Source organism: Neophocaena asiaeorientalis, unplaced genomic scaffold (assembly GCF_003031525.2).
Source record: "Neophocaena asiaeorientalis asiaeorientalis breed wild unplaced genomic scaffold, Neophocaena_asiaeorientalis_V1.1 scaffold254, whole genome shotgun sequence".
Classification (NCBI taxonomy): domain Eukaryota; kingdom Metazoa; phylum Chordata; class Mammalia; order Artiodactyla; family Phocoenidae; genus Neophocaena; species Neophocaena asiaeorientalis.
Window position 1 is genome coordinate 7,308,587 of NW_020174705.1, and position 18,236 is coordinate 7,326,822.

At 49.9% G+C, this 18,236-nt stretch overlaps 1 protein-coding gene across 2 annotated transcripts; it reads right to left on the bottom strand.

Moving 5' to 3' along the window:
- Window positions 1-2,162: 2,162 nt before the first annotated feature.
- Window positions 2,163-14,099, bottom strand: TMEM114 (transmembrane protein 114). 2 transcript variants are annotated; one of them, XM_024759820.1, is made up of 4 exons: window positions 13,880-14,099; window positions 13,541-13,621; window positions 3,511-3,648; window positions 2,163-2,395 (listed from the first exon to the last, which is right to left on the bottom strand). In XM_024759820.1, the coding sequence occupies exons 1-4, from the start codon at window positions 14,097-14,099 to the stop codon at window positions 2,163-2,165; spliced, it is 672 nt and encodes a 223-aa protein (XP_024615588.1). The 2 variants fall into 2 exon arrangements, with proteins under 2 accessions (XP_024615588.1, XP_024615589.1); XM_024759821.1 differs by lacking the exon at window positions 3,511-3,648.
- Window positions 14,100-18,236: the final 4,137 nt, after the last annotated feature.

An 18,236-nucleotide genomic window follows, 5' to 3' on the forward strand; every position in this document is an offset into this window, starting at 1 on the left:
GACCCCACCCAGACCCACTGACTCAGAGACTCTGGCCAGATGGGTTTGGACATGCAGCCACTTCGGGGCCCCCATCCCCATGGGCCGAAATATCGGGATAAAAGAGGGATGGAGTTTTCTGGGGGAGGGACAGAGTGTTACGATTAGTCCCCAAAGATCACCCTATCAACTGACCAACTCTGTGGGAAACTTTCAACTCCATATTCTAGACCAAAGCTCCACCCCACACGATAAAAACCCTGTATCAAAACTGGAGTGATTTTCACCCCAAAGGAGCCAAGTCTTCTCAATACCAACAGGGCTGAGGAGATAGGTGCACCCCCTCACCCAGACTCGCTGTAGCCACGCCAAGAAAACATCTTCCTCTGGCCACACAACTGCTATGGGGTGTCATTATTTCACAGAAGAAGGGCTGCAGTATGTCACCAGGACCCGGCCTGTGATAGTACAGACCTCCCGTGCTAGTGCAGAAGCGAGCCACAATCCCTGCTGCTTTCAAGGAGACCGTGTGTGTTTACGCTGTGTAAATCCTCCCGATCAAAGCTGGTTAGAGATGCAGGATCGCCAGCCCCGCACCCAACCTACTGAATCAGAGGCTGCATTTTCATAAGATCTCCATGAATCTGAGATGCGCTAGCATGAACCAGATGCCAGGCCACTCTCCTTGAGGTTTCTATTGTTGTTATTCCCCCAAATGCAGCCTCTTATGGACCTGAGACCATCACCACAGGAAACCCCACCTGTGTTTTATAAAGTTACACACAGGCATCTGTCCGGGTTCTAAGCCAGTCCGGTGCTTCTCTCAACCCAGGCTGTACTTTGTGAAAAACCAGAGCAGTTCTGGAAGCTAACAGTGTTTGGGCCCCCAACCCCAGAGACTGTGATTTCACGGCCTGAGGTGACACCTGGGCATTTTTTTAATTCCCCGGGTGACTGCAGTGGGGCGTTAGGGTTGAGATCTGCTGATGCCCATGCATAGGCCTTATTCAGGGGATGTCAGAGGACTTAGCACATGACACTGGTTATGTGTTTTCCAGTGTGTTTAAATCTCACTGGCCTTGGATGTTACACCTGGGAACTGGGCTCCATCAACACTTTGATGCGGAAACTATTTCTATCGCAGGCTCGGGGTGTCCTGAGCTCACATGTAGCGTTTGGAATGAAGGCTAAATGCAAAGCCGATGGTCCAGGAGATGCTCGTTGTGTTTCGAGGATCGTTGTTTCCCACTAAGTGTGAGTGCGGGTAATTCTCTCCTCCGCGGTGAGCTTGCCAGTGAGTGCTTCTTGGGCATCACAAGTTTGCTTATTGCCCTTCCCGCTGATGGTGGCTTGCTGACCCTTCCTCTCCTCCCACGAGGACCTCCCGGCACCTGTGAAGTGACACATGAATGGGACCACTGACCGCCTGAATGTCCAAGAGGGGCTTTCATCTCTGGGATGACTCTGTGTTGTTTCAAAAGCGAGTCGCTGACCACGGAGAATCATTGCATTAACTGAGCCTTTTCTGCTTGAGGCTCAGGACTCTAGACCAGGTGAGCGCGAGCCCGGCTGGGGTCAGGGAGGACACGTCCACCTCCTGGCTGCTGCGAAGCCCAGATCTCTGCTGTCTGCCCTCCAATTTCCCACGGTGCCTCCTGCCTGGTTCCAGGTCGCGGGAAGGATGAAGCCCAGTGTCTGAGACGCAGCATCCTCCACACACAGGATCCACGTCGCAGCCAGCCGGCATGAACCTGCTCAGAAAAGCCGTGATAAAGGAGAACATGCCTCTAGCTTGCTGTGTGTTTTTGCAACACTTACCTAACCTCTCTGGTCCTCCGTTTCCTTAACAAAGGAGAGAAACCCATCCAAAGGGCAGGAGTGAGGATGAAGGGAAGCCAGAGGAGACTCACGGAGGTTGCAGTCAGTAAGTTCTGTACATGACGAAGGAGATGCTTTTTCATGGGTTTGGCACTCAGCCTCCTCCAGCCCACACGAGACACATGTGCCTAGACAGAGCACACACCGTGCCAGGCAGCACTCAGATAGCAGCCAGGGCTGGAGCCCGGTCCACAGCGGCTCTCAGGTGGTGGCCTTTGAGGAAGAGGAAGCCGCAGCCCACCGAGATGGGTCCATGAGGCCCCCACGCCAAGTCCCTCCCTCCCACCACGACCAGGCATCGGGGCTCAGATGGCCTGGTCCTGCCTCCGTCTCAGGCTGAGCACGCGGGCTGCTGCCAGGAAGGCCGCCCCGGTGAGCAGCTCGGCGATGAAGCTGATCCAGCCCAGGGCCAGGGACCAGCCGAAGCGGATGTCCACCTGGTCCAGCAGGGCCTTCTCCTCCAGGAGAAACAGCGCCTCCCGGAAGGCGGCGGCTGAATACGCGATGTAGACGCTGATGCCCGCGAGGGTCACCAAGGCTGAAGGGGTTGCAAAGGAGAGCAGATCAGACCCCCATCCCTGGGCACTGCCCCTCCTTCCCACTGCCGGTCCCTCTGCCCAGTGTGCTCCCTCCTCCCTTCCTGCCACTGGTAACTCCTGCCCATCCCCGCATCTCAGCTCCTGGCGATTCCTGGACCCCCCCCGAGCCAGTCCAACCCACCGTGGGGTTTCACAGCATCACATGGCCCTCCATCACTTTCCAGGTCAGAATTTGTTTGTGAAACGACTTAACCAATGCCTGTCTGCCCCAATGTGAGCTCCAGAGGGTCCACCCTGGATGCCCAGCCCCCAGAACAGCACCCTGCACACGGCAGTGCTCCATGCATACGTTATTAGAACGCACTGTCCAGTCCCATAGCCACTGGCCCCACACGGCTCTTTAAACTTTTATTAATTTAAATGAACATCTCAGCTCCACGTTGGCACCTGCCACACGCCAAGTGCTCGTTGCCTGTTTCGTGGCAAATTAGAGAATTTCTCCATCAGGAGAGCTCCCCTGGAAGGTGCTGTTTGGAGAATTAGTCACTGGGCAAACTATTAATGCCAATATTAATAATAATAGCAGGTGGGTGGAGGGGATCAGAGCCTCACCGTATTCTCACCTCCAGGCATTACTTTTCTTTATTTCCCTCCATGGATTCTGCGTGTGTGTGTCATTACTGTTCTTGTTCTTTTTTAAGGTCCATTTCAAATGCACCAGAAGCAGGGAGGCCATAAAACAACCAGCTGTGAGTTTGGTTTTAATCAATCAAAGCAACGCCTGTCAGGATGGCAGGTGCACATGGAAGACTGAGGGTGGCCAGAGTGAGGGTCTCCCTCCAGCCCATGGCCCTAACGCTGACGCTCTCACAACACACTTCTTCTGTGAAATAATCAAAGTGATTCTCAGAATCTGCTCTCACTCCTATTCTTCTCTCTTGGGAACACAGACCCAGGGACCCTGGGTGGGGAGTTACTGATCCCTTCCAGCTAGGAGATCACAGGAGGGGGAAGCAAGCCCCAGAAGCGATGGGACCCCCCCCAACCCTTCGCTTCTAGGGGATCGGGCACAGCCCCTCCTGGAACCCAGGCCCCGTGCAGGGTGGGCACCTACCTCCAAAGAGGAAGAGGGTCCCCGTGAGCAGGAGAAGGAGGGAGGCTCGCAGGAGGAAGCTCAGAAACCCTGTCATCCCCCCAAAAACCATCAGGATAAGGCTGAGGGGCAGCAGAATCACAAACGTCCCATGCATGGCTTAGGGAGACAGGAGGACAGCAGGTTACTAACATCCTTCTGTTAATCAACAGACATTCACTGAGCACCTCCTGTGGCCCAGCACCCACACGCTGGGGGAAAAAATCAACACCACTGCTGCTTATGATAATGGTGGTAGGGCTTCCCTGGTGGCGCAGTGATTGAGAGTCCGCCTGCCGATGCAGGGGACACGGGTTCATGCCCCGGTCCGGGAGGATCCCACACTGGGCCCGTGAGCCATGGCGGCTGAGCCTGCGCGTCCGGAGCCTGTGCTCTGCAACGGGAGAGGCCACAACAGTGAGAGGCCCGCGTACCGCAAAAAATAATAATGATGATGATGATAATAATATTATTAATAGCAACAGTTATCGAGGCTCAGCTATGCCAGACTTTGTGCTGTATGAGTATCAGCTCAAGTAATTCTCACACACCCCGCGAGGGAAGTATGGTCCTTGTTCATTCGCTTCTTCACTCAGCACATGTGTACTGAGTGCATGCTTTGTGCCAGGCTCTGTCCCCGGCACAGCGGATTCAGCGGCAAAGCCACCAGGACTCCTGACCTCGTCGGGCTGTGTGGATTCAAGCAAGTGAACAAATAAGTGACAAAGTTGAGAGGTGGTGACAAACTCCTGGGGCGGGGCGTGAATAAAGCAGAGGAGGGGCCGGAGCAGTGGCTCCACTGAAGAAGCGACATTGGAGCAAAGACCTGAAGAAGGCGAGGGAGGCAGCTGCGCAAGGGCCGGAAGGGAGGGGCCGCAGGGAGGGGCGGGGGTGGAGTCTGAGATGGGAGGGCGTGTGCCCGGTGCGGCTGAGGCTGGCAAAAGCCGGCGAGGGCAGCGGGGAGTCAGGGAGGGGAAGGCAGTGCAGGAGGAAGGCAGAGTTAACAGCAGCTCACGTGGGGCTCCTGAGCCATCGGGAAGATTTTGAACTTCTCTCTGAATGAGATGGAGGCCACCAGACAGTTTGGGGCGGAAGAAACTAGAATTTAACTTCAGTTTCTAAAGGTCGCTCTGGCCACTATATTGAGAGTGGACAGCAGAGGGCGTAGTGGGTTGAAAGGCGGCTCCCAAGTTCACATCCAGCAGGAACCTGTGAATGTGACCTCATTAGGGACAAAAGTCGTTGCCGATGTAACGAAGTCCAGGGTCTCCAGATGAGCTCATCTCGGGTGAGACCCAATGACTTTATTTATTTATTTAAACATCTTTATTGGAGTATAATTGCTTTACAATGGTGTGTTAGTTTCTGCTGTATAACAGAGTGAATCAGCTATAGGTATACATATATCCCCATATCTCTTCCCTCTTGCATCTCCCTCCTTCCCACCCTCCCTATCCCACCCCTCCAGGTGGTCACAAAGCACCGAACTGATCTCCCTGTGCTATGCGGCTGCTTCCCACTAGCTAGCTATTTTACATTTGGTAGTGTATATATGTCCATGCCACTCGCTCACTTCGTCCCAGCTTACCCTTCCCCCTCCCCATATCCTCAAGTCCATTCTCTATGTCTGTGTCTTTATTCCTGTTCTGCCCCTAGGTTCTTCAGAACCTTTTTTGTTTTTTTTAGATTCCATATATATGTGTTAGCATATGGTACTTGTTTTTCTCTTTCTGACTTACTTCACTCTGTATGACAGTCTCTAGGTCCATCCACCTCACTACAGATAACTCAATTTCGTTTCTTTTTATGGCTGAGTAATACTCCATTGTATATATGTGCCACATCTTCTTTATCCATTCATCTGTTGATTGTCACTTAGGTTGCTTCCATGTCCTGGCTATTGTAAATAGAGCTGCAATGAACATTGTGGTACATGACTCTTTTTGAATTTTTGTTTTCTCAGGGTATATGCCCAGTAGTGGGATTGCTGGATCGTATGGTAGTTCTATTTTTAGTTTTTTAAGGAACCTCCATACTGTTCTCCACAGTGGCTGTATCAATTTACATTCCCACCGACAGTGCAAGAGGGTTCCTTTTTTCTTCACACCCTCTCCAGCATTCAGTGTCTGTAGATGTTTTGATGATGGCCATTCTGACCGGTGTGAGGTGATACCTCATTGTAGTTTTGATTTGCATTTCTCTAATATTAGTGATGTTGAGCATCCTTTCATGTCTCTGTTGGCAATCTGTATATCTTCTTTGACTTTATAAGAGAAAGGGGAGAAAACACAGAGGAGAAGATGAGGTGAAAACAGAGATGGAGATCAGAGTGATGCTTCTACAAGCCAAGGACCACCCAGGATGGACGGCAGCCCCCAGAAGCCAGGAGTGAGGGCTGGAATGGATTCTCCCCCAGAACCTCCAGAAGGACCAATCCTGCTGACACCTTGATTTTGGACTTCTGACCTCCAGAACTTGAGACAATAAATTCCTGTTGTTTTAAGCCACCAAGCTTGCGGTAACTTCTCAGCTGGCCGAGAAAACAGTACAGGGACCAAGCTGGAAGCAGGAAGACCATTGGGTGGCTACTGCAATAACCCTGGACCTGGATGGAAGCAGTGGGGTGGTGAGAAGTGGTCAGGTCCCAGGTATATTTTGAAGGTAAAACAAGCAACCACTTTGATGAGAGTAGGAGAAAAAGAGAGGGGCAAGGTGACACTGAGATTTAGGGCCTGAGCCACGGGATGGATGAGTTGCCATCTGCCAAGATGGGAAAGATGGGGGAGGCAGAGTGGGCTGCGGTGGATACCAGGACTTGTCAAGGGTGAGATGCCTGCTGGACTCCAAGCAGTGGTTTACAGTAGAGCAGAGTTCAGTGGGAGATCTGGGTGGGTGTCAATATGGTACCATTATCATGAAGGTTGGAACAGAGAGCAGACTTAGAGTGGGACCCAACTCAGCCGGGGTGTTTGAGAAAATCTCACAGGGGCTGAGCCGCAGCTAAGACGTGAAGGAATGCGGCTTCACCAGAGGACAGAGGCGATAGTCAACAAGTGTGTATCCAGCACCTGCCAGGTTCCAGGGCTCAGCAGGGAGCAAAGCCAGCAAGGATGCAGGAGTTCATGTCCTTCCCAGCCACTGGAATCGTCCTCTGCTGGAGAAGAGTGACAGGTGGGGGGATGAGCAGGAGAGAAAGGGGGAGGCCAGAGAAAGAACGACTCAGAAAAGTGCCACCAGCATCCACCACCACCCTCCTCTGACCCCAAATTGCATGTCTTTTGTGAGTCACTTAATCCTCAGAACCGCATCTGCACATCCATGAAATGGAGGTCATAATGTGCAGCTCATGGTATTATCATAAGAACAATGCGTGTGGAGAAAATGGAGTTCCATAGAGCAAGTATTAAATAAACCATAACCCTGCCAACAATAAAGATGATGAAGATAATCATTCAGTCAGACTTCCACTGTGATCGTATCACTTTGTCTTCAAGACCCTAAATGCCACCAGCCTTGGCAAGTCGAGGAGACAAAGCTGATTTCCTTTCTGGGGCTGTCACACGATAAAATGTGATTCCAGGGGGCGGGACCTGTAGTCCTTCCTCCTTCCCTCCTTCCTTCCCTCCCTCCCTCCTTCCTTCCTTCCTTCCTTCCGTCTTTCTTTCTTTTCTTTCTTAAGGAAAAACTTTGGGAAAGGAAGCACAACAGCTGGTGTGAAAACCTGGTTCTGTAAGCTCTGTCTCCTGCATGGCATTGCTTCCAGATGATGGCTGAGAAATGAAATCATTTCTCATTTAGAAATTAATGAGGTTTCCCGGAGCTGGTCTGGCCCAGCAGTCCCATGTGTGAGGTCCCCAGACAACGCTGCTGCTGAGTTCGCGTCCATGTTCAAATAAATGTCTGTGCAAGAACAGGACAACCCCTGGGAAAGCTGTAAGATCTCCTGCTGAAATTGGTTTAGTATATATATATTTTTGGTATGTGCCTTGGTATTTTTTATTTTCTGATTTTCAGGACTGCTGTCTGAGGACATAAATATTGATTCTGAGTTATGTTCTACTTGGAAATGTCCCCACCTCCAGTCACATCTCACTCAGAAACAAACGTCTATGGGCCCCATAGAGCCTGGGGATGCTGCAGGGGACAAGGTCTCTGCCCTCATGGAGACCACAGTCCAGTACAGGAGACAGACTAGCAGGAAATAAAGGGGATAATTACAGACCGAGTGTCACAAAGGACACGACTGTGACGATGCAGAAAAACAGGGTGGGCGGTGAGGGGGGTGCACTTCTATAGATGAGATCGTTGTTTTAATTTCCTAGAGCTGACATAACAAATTACTACAAACTAGGTGTCTTAATAGCAGGAGGAATTTATTCTCTCACGGTTCTGGAGGCCCTAAGTCCAAAATCAAGGTGTCAGCAGGACCGCGCTCCCTTCAGAGACTCCAGGGGAGAATCCTTCCTTGCCTCTTCCAGCTTCTGGCAGTTGCCGGCAATCCTTGGCATTCCTTGGCTCGTGTCAGCATCCCTCTGTCCACCTCCGTCTTCTCATGACCTTCTTTTCTCTCCTCTGTGATTCTCCTTTTTTTACGAGGACACTCGCCACAGGATTTAGGTTAATCCACAATGATCTCATCTCGAGAGCCTTAACTCAATTACACCTGCGAAGTTACTTTTCCCAAATGAGGTCCCATTCACAAGTACCGAAGGTTAGGATGTGGACACATCTTTTGGGGGGCGGGGACGGTGATACCTTTCAATCCACTACAGTGTTTACAGTAGCTCAAGACGTGAGAGCTAAGATTACCGTCTAGAGTTAATAATACTAATAATGTTGGAGATCAGGAAGATAACTAACATGCAGCCCCGTCATCAAGGAAGCTATGTTCTGATGACAGTAGACTCGAAAATTTACAAAAATCATAAAAATCCACTTCCTTACCAGGCATAATAGGACTGAATATCTCTAAGCATTTCTTGGAGTCTCCAAGTCATACTGACAAGGTTTGAAAATAAAGATAGTGACACTTTCCCCTTTGGGAAATGGTTCCTGAGACTTCCTTCTTTCGCCAGAGCTTCTGATGTTTCTGGAGAATAATACTTCTCTGCTCTCTTTAAGAGGAGGACTGTTACTTCGCTAACCACCCCGGGGCTTCCTGACCTCGCAAGCATTCTGCAAGGCTGCTTTTTCCATCGAGCTATTCTTTGAACAGTGCAATAATGAATCCTTCACACAGTTATCCTTGGCGTGAACGACTTGGCATTTTTCTGGGTTTGCTTTTCCTTTGCAACAAAGCACTTCTGAGTCGAAAAGATCTCTTGCACTTGGTACGTATTTGCTCTTGATGGAAAAAAATGACCTGTCAACATTATTAGTGTTATTAATTCTACATGGTAATCTTAGTTCTCACGTGTTGAGTTCCTACTGTAGGCAGTGGAGGATAGCAGAACTCTGAACCCAAGAAACAGGCTAGGAACTTTTCCCCTGGTCTGCCGTGGCCTCCGGTCTTGGCACGCTCACGTTATACTGGAATTACCCTCGGTGTAGCATCATTCTAAAAGAATAGAAACTTATGGGTCCAAATCCCAGATCAACCAGTTACCGTGCAAACTTTGGTAACTTACCTAACCTCTCTGTGCCTCGGTTTCCTCATTTGAAAAGTGAGGAGTATAATAACAGTACCTGCCTCGTGGGTCTGTTGTGAAGATTAAATGGGTTAAACATGTAAAGACCTCAGGACAGGGTCTGGCACACAGCACCTGTTCTGTAATCATTGACTGTTATTTTTATTGCCCTTCAACCACTCCACTGAAAGTGGTCCCCACCTCCTTTTATTACATGCCCCTGTTTTATTTCCTTTGTTACACCTACTACTATTTGAAGCCATTTTATGTTAATTTATTCACTGGTCCATGTGTTTATTATCTGTCTCCTGCACTAGACACTAAGCCTATGTGGCAAGGACCCCACCTGTCTCATCATGTTTTATCCCCAGCACTAAGCAAAGGCATTTGCAATGATTAGCTCCATTTTACAGATGAGAAGGCTGAGGTTCAGGGAGACAATATGACTTAGAGCAGAAGGAGGAGACAATAACTGACCTCCTGCTTTGGGTGATACCCTACGCTGGATGCTTTCCTTCCGTGATCTCATTTCATCTCAAAACAGCCCAGTTATTTTCTTAATTTATTATTTTATTGAAGTATAGCTGAATTACAATGTTGTGTTAACTACTGCTACACAGCGGAGTGACTCAGTTATACATATATATACATTCTTTTTCATATTCTTTTCCATCCACAGGATATGGAATATAGTTCCCTGTGCTATACAGTAGGACCTTGCTGTTTATAAAACAGCCCATTTATGGAAGCAGGTGGCTGGCCAGAGGTCACACAGCTGGGAGGAAGGAGGGCCCTTATCTATGATGTGGCTGACCCCACCCCCCACATCCTGCTGGGAGAGGCACATGACTCAGCTCAGCCAATCAGCACATTCCTTCCCTTCGGCCACACTGACTGGCTCAGACCTGGGCACATGATCCAATCTAGTCCAGTCAGAGACCTACCTGGAGGTTTTGCAGAATGACTGGGCAACAGGCTCCTTCTGCTTAGGTTGCTGATTCTGGAGAGGATTTAGTTGAAAGCAGAACCCAAACAGAAGCAAAGCCCAGAGAGGAGAAAAAGAAATTGAGTTTAGCTCTGGATCCCAGGGGGCTTGAGCTTTTCAGTTGCGTGGACCAGGAATTCCTTTTCTGTTTCAGCTAGTATGATTTGAGTTTCTGTCACTTACCATCAAAAGACTCCTGGCTGGTACAGCTAGCCTGGTTGGTTCTAGACTGTGGCTCTTTTATGTAAACTGTGCTGAATTTGAAGACCCCCCCACCACCAAAACAAATTCCAGTCCCTAGCCAGGGAACCAAACCCATGACATCCCCAGAGCTAATCAGGAAGATAAAACATCCAAGCAAGGTGGATTTTTATTGGGTACTGAAGTAGGCTACCTGCTTGGATTTTCTTGGAGGGAAAACCAATGGTTCTTCCCATACGCCCCCACGGGGATTTGTCTAGGAGGCTGACTCACAGAACACGCTGCTTGTCGCCTGGCCTCTCTCCTCTGTGGGCTCTGCATAAAGGGAATGAAACGTCTTCATATAATAAAAGAACTTGGACAACATTCAAAACTCTTTCTGGGGATAAAGAGATTCTGTGAAAAAGCTCTCTCTGGGGGTGATGTGCAGTGAGCACGAGGTCTGAAGCGGCAGCCTCCTCTCTCTGCTGATACAATGGTAGTAAGAGCAGCTAACACTTATGGCAGACTTAAAGGAGCCAGACACTGCATGAGGCTCTTTAAATACACTCTCCCACTTCATCCTTGAATTAGCCTTATGAGGAGACATGACAGTTATCTTCATTTTGCCCATGGGGGAACTGAGGCTCGGAGAGGTAAGAAATTTGCCCAAGGCCACGTGCCTAGTTGGTGGTGAAGCGGGGGGGTTAGACCTAGGGCCAAGGGAACAGATGAACAGACTGTGGATGTGAGTTTTGCCTGTTTCTCAAAACCCTGGACGACACACGGTTGGTTCGTTATCAAGTTTCATGAAGAGGCCAGACCAGTGGTGACCGTGGTTAGCCATCCAGTTTACTCACTGATGTGATGAGCAGGCTGAATGCCAGCGCCCAGCCCAGCAAAGGACCAGAGATGTGACTGCATCGAAAAGAGGCTGGGGGGACTTCCCTGGTGGTGCGGTGGTTAAGAATCTGCCTGCCGATGCAGGGGACACGGGTTAGAGCCCTGGTCTGGGAAGATCCCACGTGCTGCGGAGCAACCAAGCCCGTGCGCCACAACTACTGAGCCTGCATGCCACAACTGCTGAGCCCGCATGCCACACCTACTGAAGCCCTCGTGCCTAGAGCCCACGCTCCACAACAAGAGAAGCCACCGCAATGAGAAGCCCACGCACCACAGCAGAGAGTAGCCCCCGCTCGCCGCAACTAGAGAAAGCCCGTGCGCAGCAACGAAGACCTGACACGGCCAAAAATAAATAAAATAAAAATACTAAATAAAATAAGCTGCACAGGAACGATTTAAAGTCCAAAGAGACACGAACTTTGTTGTAAGGCTGTAGTAGCTGATACACCATCTCCTTGCTACCTTCTCCAGCCTTCTCTGTGGACCACAGCACTACATTCAGAAGCCTGTTAGCCAACACAGGAGTTTCTGAACAGGAATTCTTGATTACTCTTGATATGCTCTGAGAACACCCAAAGTTCCTCCTAGCACAGCTTGGGGCTGAGGACAGAGTTCATGAGACCACTTCCTTTCCTCCACCCGCCTCATATTCCAAGCATCTAGGGGATATCTCCTTCAATGGAACTTCATTCAGTGGTGTGCTGGAGCTGGATTATATCACAGAGTCAGCTGTTAAGTTTTCAGCAATATGAGGAGCCAGCTGGCATCATGTTGACAGCCGGAAACTGACCACAGTGGGAATATTTACACCACAGAGATTGGCAGATGCCACAAATCAAGACTCTCCCCTCCCGCAGACAGCCAATTGTTAAGTATTTTCCAGCCCACCACTGGACTTTAGAGAAACAGTCTGGTTCATTCATATACTCATTCAGTCATTCAACAAATTTGGATTGAGTTCCACCTCTAAATAATAGAGTTTGCATTCACTCTCATGCCTGCTCAGCAAACCTTGGCTCATGGGCTACTCTATACCAGGCTCTGTGCTAAACACAGGGAATCCAGCAGTGGCAAGAAAGACGTGGTCCCTGCCCTCATGGAGCTCAGGGTCGAAAAAAATGCCACACAACCTGTAGCACGAGTAGGAGCTGACCAAGTCAAGCTGGAAGGATGGGAGCAGGGAGACTCCAATTGGAGGCAATGGCATGTGCAAAGTTCCTGTGGCAGGAGGAAACTTAGCACCCCTCCAGGAACTGGACCAAGGCCAGCATAGCCGGAGAGGAAAGAGCAAAGGGGAGAGTGGAGTTGGAGAGGGACCCTGGCAGCCCTTGTGGGCCATGCTAGGGACTTGTCTTCATTCTAAGAGTCACATCCCCAGGCCTCACTCAGTAAGTCTATCAAAAGCTGTGCATACTTTTCAAGGTCTATGGAACTCAGTCCTCATTTCTGCATCATGTCCTTTCTGTGGTACCTCTCTGGGCCTCAGTTTCCTCTTTGGAAAAATAAAGATTAAGACAGAGATGACAAAGAACTTCATAGGGAGGCTGTGGAGGTGAAATGAGGACACAGATGGAGAGCGTTCAGCTCCATGTCTGGCCAGCTGCGAGCCTCAGTGAATCGAACTATGACTTTGACTTCCCTCCTTCCTCCACTGTTTATTCAGCCCGTTTGCTTTCTCAAATTCTATCCTCCCACCTTTCCAGAGTTCCAATCACCGTGCCAGGCACTGGGAAATCAGCCAGGAACAACAGACACATGGTCCCTGGCGACAGGGAGCCGTCCTCTGTCTCCTGGTTGCCTCTCCTGAATCATTCAACAAATATTTACTGCATCCCTGCTACTGCCAAGCGCTTGTTCTCAACACCGAAGATGCAGAGAAGGCTGACAGGGGGTTGTGACAGTCAGCTCCCCGGGCTGGTTTAGGTGTCTCTTCGGGCTCCCAGCCACCCTCCCTCGTGCTGCTTGTCACTCTGAAATGTAACTGCGCACTTCCACCTCGGTCTCACCAGCTAGTCTGTGCGCCCCCTGAGCGCCTGGCCTGGGCCTTCGGCAGCAGCACGGTGCCTGGCGCACAGAAAGCCTTCAGCCAACGTTTGTTGAATGAATCCTCAACCACACGTTACGGGTGGAGCAAGTGGACCCCGCTTCCTGCTCCTACCCGCGTTCCCCTCTCCCGCCGGTGCCAGAGGCCGCCCCCACCGCCCTCTCCAACGCAGCGCCAACGCCCCCCACCCCACCTCGCCTGCTGTTTGGACAAAAGCTCCCAAACTGGTGTCCAGCCCCGGGTCCTCCCCCATCCCACCCTCCCCGGACTCACTGAGAAGTTGTCGGCTCGAGTCGCTGAAGGTCACGTTCTCCTGCCAGAAGGGGTTCATCAGCGGCGCGCACGGGCTCTGGACTGGATGGGGCAGAGGACTCGGTGGGCGGGGGCCCCGGGGTTCGGACCCCGGACCGAGGCTTCGCCCCGGCGCCTCTCGGAACTGCGAAGGCAGCCCCAGAAGCCCTGCCCACCTGCCCTTCCGACCCCAGATACCGCGTTTCGCGCCCCGGGGCTTGGGGGTCGGATGCGCTCCAAGCAACAAGTCCCGAGCGAGCCCGGCGCCGCGCAGGGGCGGCGGTGGAGGCCACCGCCCCGGGTACCCGGGTACATCCTTACCCCGGCAGGTCCGCCAGAGGCCGGAGTGCGAGCTCAGAGGTTCGAGCTGGCTGCGGTTGGAGGCCCCTGCCGGGTCCCGCGCCCCCGGGCCGCTCCGCTGCAGCCGCTCTGTGTCAATGATGTACCAGAAGTCCGTGCCCATGGCGGCCGCCAGGAGCACAAAGCTGAGCGCCCCGCTCAGCGACGCCGCGCCGGCCAGCGCTGCCAGGTGCACCCGCATCGCCGAGCCGGGACCCCACGCGCCGCCCGCTGCCCCACGCGCCGCCTCCCGCGTCCCTGAGCTCGGAGCCGGAAAGCCGGCCTCCGGACCTCGATCCCTCCCTCCGACCCTGGCTCCGCCCCTCAGCCCCTCACCTGCGCCCTGGGACCTTCCCCGGCTACTCCCTCAGACCCCATACCAGACAAACCCCACCTCAGTCAACACTCCCAGCCCTAGCGCAGCCCCTCACCCCCACTCCTCACTTTCCCCCGACCCTTCTCCCTCCTATTGCAGGTAATCTTCAATAGCCTCTCGCTCCAGCTTCAACCACCCTTCCTCCAAAATCCACCTTCAGTTGATTTTTCTAGGCTGGCTACAGAGGAAAAAGACAGATCAGGGTTTTTTTTATAAAAGCTCTTTAACAGATTACCAGCAAGGTCCTACTGTATAGCACAGGGAACTCTGCTCAATATTCTGTAATAACCTAAATGGGGAAAGAATTTGAAAAAGAATAGACACATGTATATGTATAATCGAATCACTTTGCTGTGCACCTGAAACTAACACAACATTGTAAATCAACTATTGCCCAATATAAAATTTTTTAAAAAAATTTTAAGTTCTTTAAAGCAATGGGCCACGTCTTCTGAGTCCATCATCTCTACCACCAAAGTCTTCATCACCATCACTGCCACCACCAGCACCACCACCAGCACCACCAGCACCACCACCACCACCACCATCATCACCATCACCATTCTTTTCTTTTATCATCACCATCCTCTTCTTTATCATCACCATCCTCTTCTTTATCATCACCATCACCCTTATCAATTCCACCACCTTTTTCACCACCATGAAACCTTTCATTATTTCAAGAAAGATTCTTGAGTGCCTACGATGGGGCAGACACTACAGTTTATATTAAAAATATAGCCATAAACAATCCAAACACAGCCCCTACCCTTAAGAAGTGTGTGGTGTAGGCTTCCCAGCTTTTTCAAAGCCAGGAATGCAGAGGAAAAACATCATACTTGTATGGCACACCGGGATAAATAGAAGAAGCTTCTAGAAGCTGAAGATGACCAGCCTCAGGGGCTGCAGCTACCAAAGGCCCCTGGAGGCTGCCCTTTATGGCTGAGAGACCAAAATCTTGGCGCTCCTGTGACACGTTCTTAAGGAAATATTGTGCCAACTCCCAAAATTTGATGAATTGGGGAGAGAATCCTTCAACAAATCTTGCTTTGAACAGGGTACTCTGAGAGAAAGTAAAAGAGGGGAGGTCTCCCTGGGATTCGGAATCCAGGAAGTGACATGGATGATGAGACACAAAGAATATAAAGGCATTTCACGCCTAGGGGATGGCTTATACAAAGGGTTTGGTACATTTTAGAGAAACTCCAAGAGTAATCAGGCTGGAACACAGTGAGAGAGGAGTAAGTAGAGGGAAATGAGACTGGAGGAATAGGTTGGGGCCAGGCCATGCATGTCCTGGGGTCACAATAAAGAGTTTGGTTTCTAGTCTAGGCTTCTGACCAGTTTTGAGAAGAGTAGTGAAATGCTGTAATTTACATTTTTAAAATCTCACTCTCCGTATCGGCTTTAGTGTGGAACAGAGACTGTAAGGAAACAGGAAAGGAAGTGAGGAAGCCAGTTAGGAGCAACATAGAAGTAGAAGCAGCAAGAGATGCTTGGATGCTTAGGCTGTGGTGGTGGCAGCAGTGAGGAGGGAGGGAAGTAAATAGATTTTGTTTTTTTAATTGAGAGGGGTAGAATTGATAGGACTTGGGGATAGACTAAGGCTGAGAACCATTCTTTTCCTTGTTGCTTTATTCTCTCTTACCACCACCATCTTAATCTTCATCATTGGCATCCTCATCTCCATTATCAGCAGCATCAACACACTGAACAGAGCCATCATCAGCGAGAACACAGCCTCCCCTTGATTTTACACACATTCTACTGCATCACCCCTTCAACCACCATCTTGATTAAGATTGATCTCTCCCATTACCATCCCCACTGATGGTTTTGCCTTCAACTCCATCACCTTATTACTGTTATCTTCCATTGCATCATCATCCAACCAGTCCTCCACTGTTCCATCTACATTAGGGAGCCTACATGAAGGTAAAATTCAATAAGGCTGGTCCCAGGACCCCTAATAATGTCTTTAAGGTTTAATCTCTTCTCTCTCCCTTTCTCTCCGTCTCTCAAATGTTTTTCCTCTCTTGGCTTCATTCTTATTCAGACTCTCACTTGTTGGACCCCAGGAGCTACCTTTCACTGCTTAGCAACCCCAACAAAAAGAACAAATCTCTTTCTCAGTGGTGCAAGCCACATTTCCAGAATCGAAGCCCATATCCCCGTCTCTGAACCAATCTCTGAGTGATAGGGATAGAAGGCTCTGATTGGCCAAGCCTGGATCGCCTGCCTGCTCCTGGAACCAAGGCAGGGTGAATTGGTCCCATCATAACCATTTGAGTTTAAGCAGTGTCAAGGCTGCCAGATGTACCAAATGAAAGCACAGTGTGCCTGGTTAAATTTGAATTTCAAATAAATAATAAAATTTTAGTATAAATATGTTCCATACAATATTTGGGGTACATTTATACTTTTAAAATTGTTATTGTTGTTTAATTTGAAGTTCAGTTTTAACTGAGTGTCCTGTCTTTTATCTGGCAAACATAGCTGGCTCCCCAAAGGAAAACCAAGGTGCTATGACCAGAACCAAGAGAAGGGGTGATGGCAGGGTGGATGGTGGCCCTCCACCCAGCACATGCATTTTCCTTCACTAGGTCCCACGTCTCTCGTCTGCATAAGGAGAACTTCTTCCTGGCCCCTTTGTAAAGACAACCTTGTAAGCTTTGATCATTCTACTTTTCCTGAGGATTTTGATATAATGTGCCTGAATCATGCTCGGTCACTCTAAAAAGCACAGAGAGTAATGTTTTTCAATGAATCTGGGGAGGGATGGAGCACATCAAATATCGGATGCTATCATTACTCAGCCAGTCAACTGAAGAGGCAGGATAAAACCTGAAGGCTCCTGAGGCAGAATGCAAAGGAAGCACAGCATTTAGGATTCAAGCCACACCAGGCGCCATGTTGGTACAGGACTGGTGGAGAAAGGGCATTGAACAGGGATTCCAGAGGCTGGTTTTGAGTCTTAAATCAGCATCTTACAGGCTGTGTGAGCCCAGAGAAATTGCCTGTCTTCTCTGAGCCTCAGTTTTCTCGGCTGTAAAATGGGGGCACTCATACTTACCAATCTCAGAAGGGCACCATGGGGGTGTAATGATGGTGGGTATAAGTACTTTGTGACCTATGCAGAGTCATACCAACATAATTATTAGCATATGTGGAAACGCTTTGAGAAGAGGGGAGGAGTGCATTTCAAACATGCAAAGAAGAAATATTTAAAAGAAAGAGGAGGGCATCAGCACCTGCGCTGCCTCATACTGAGAAGCAGGAATTTGCTTTTCAGCACCACGGACAGCAATCTGCGGGCAGCCGGGAAGCAGAGGGAGCCCGAATTGGGGGCATCCATGGAGCCAAACAAATATTGACTGAGCACATCCTGGGGCCAGGCACACTAGAGAATACAAAGATTTATGTGGTCTTGACGTCCAAATAACTTAATCTCTTCAAGTCATCAACATCCCTAGACTGATACAGCTGGGGCAAGGCTTCTGATACTTGAAAAGTGGGGAGAATCAAAGGGAAAATGTTTTCTTTTCCAACAATTGTTGAATATCTGCTGTGCGTTCACATATGCCATCTAATTTTCTCACTAGACTACCACCCTCAAAGAGAACAGTTACTGCCATGTCCTATGCACTGTTACATTCCAAGTGCCCAGCACGGCGCCTGGCATATGACAGATACGCAGTAGTTTTTGAATGGATGTGTGAAGGAATTCTTATAAAATCCTATTTTACTCTTTAAAAAAAAATTTAAAAAGAGGAAGGCAGAAGGAAGGGAGGATGTCGGGATACCGGGAAGAAAGGTTACTTTTCATTATGAAGCATTGAGTATCATGGGAAAGCCGACATTTTTTTAATCAGTGAGATCTGGATTTGTGCAACTCTGCAGCCCTGAGGCCCTGCTTGCCTCGCCAGCCTCACAAACCCAGGCTTCAAACACATGAAGTTTGTT

Excerpts from the sequence above, each read along its gene's own strand:
- TMEM114 (XM_024759820.1), bottom strand. The coding sequence starts at position 14,099 with ATGCGGGTGCACCTGGCAGCGCTGGCCGGCGCGGCGTCGCTGAGCGGG. Across the intron at positions 3,649-13,540 it reads CTCGAGCCGACAACTTCTCA|CCATGCATGGGACGTTTGTG; the intron begins GTGAGTCCGGGG and ends TGTCTCCCTAAG. Across the intron at positions 2,396-3,510 it reads GACCCTCTTCCTCTTTGGAG|CCTTGGTGACCCTCGCGGGC; the intron begins GTAGGTGCCCAC and ends CAACCCCTTCAG.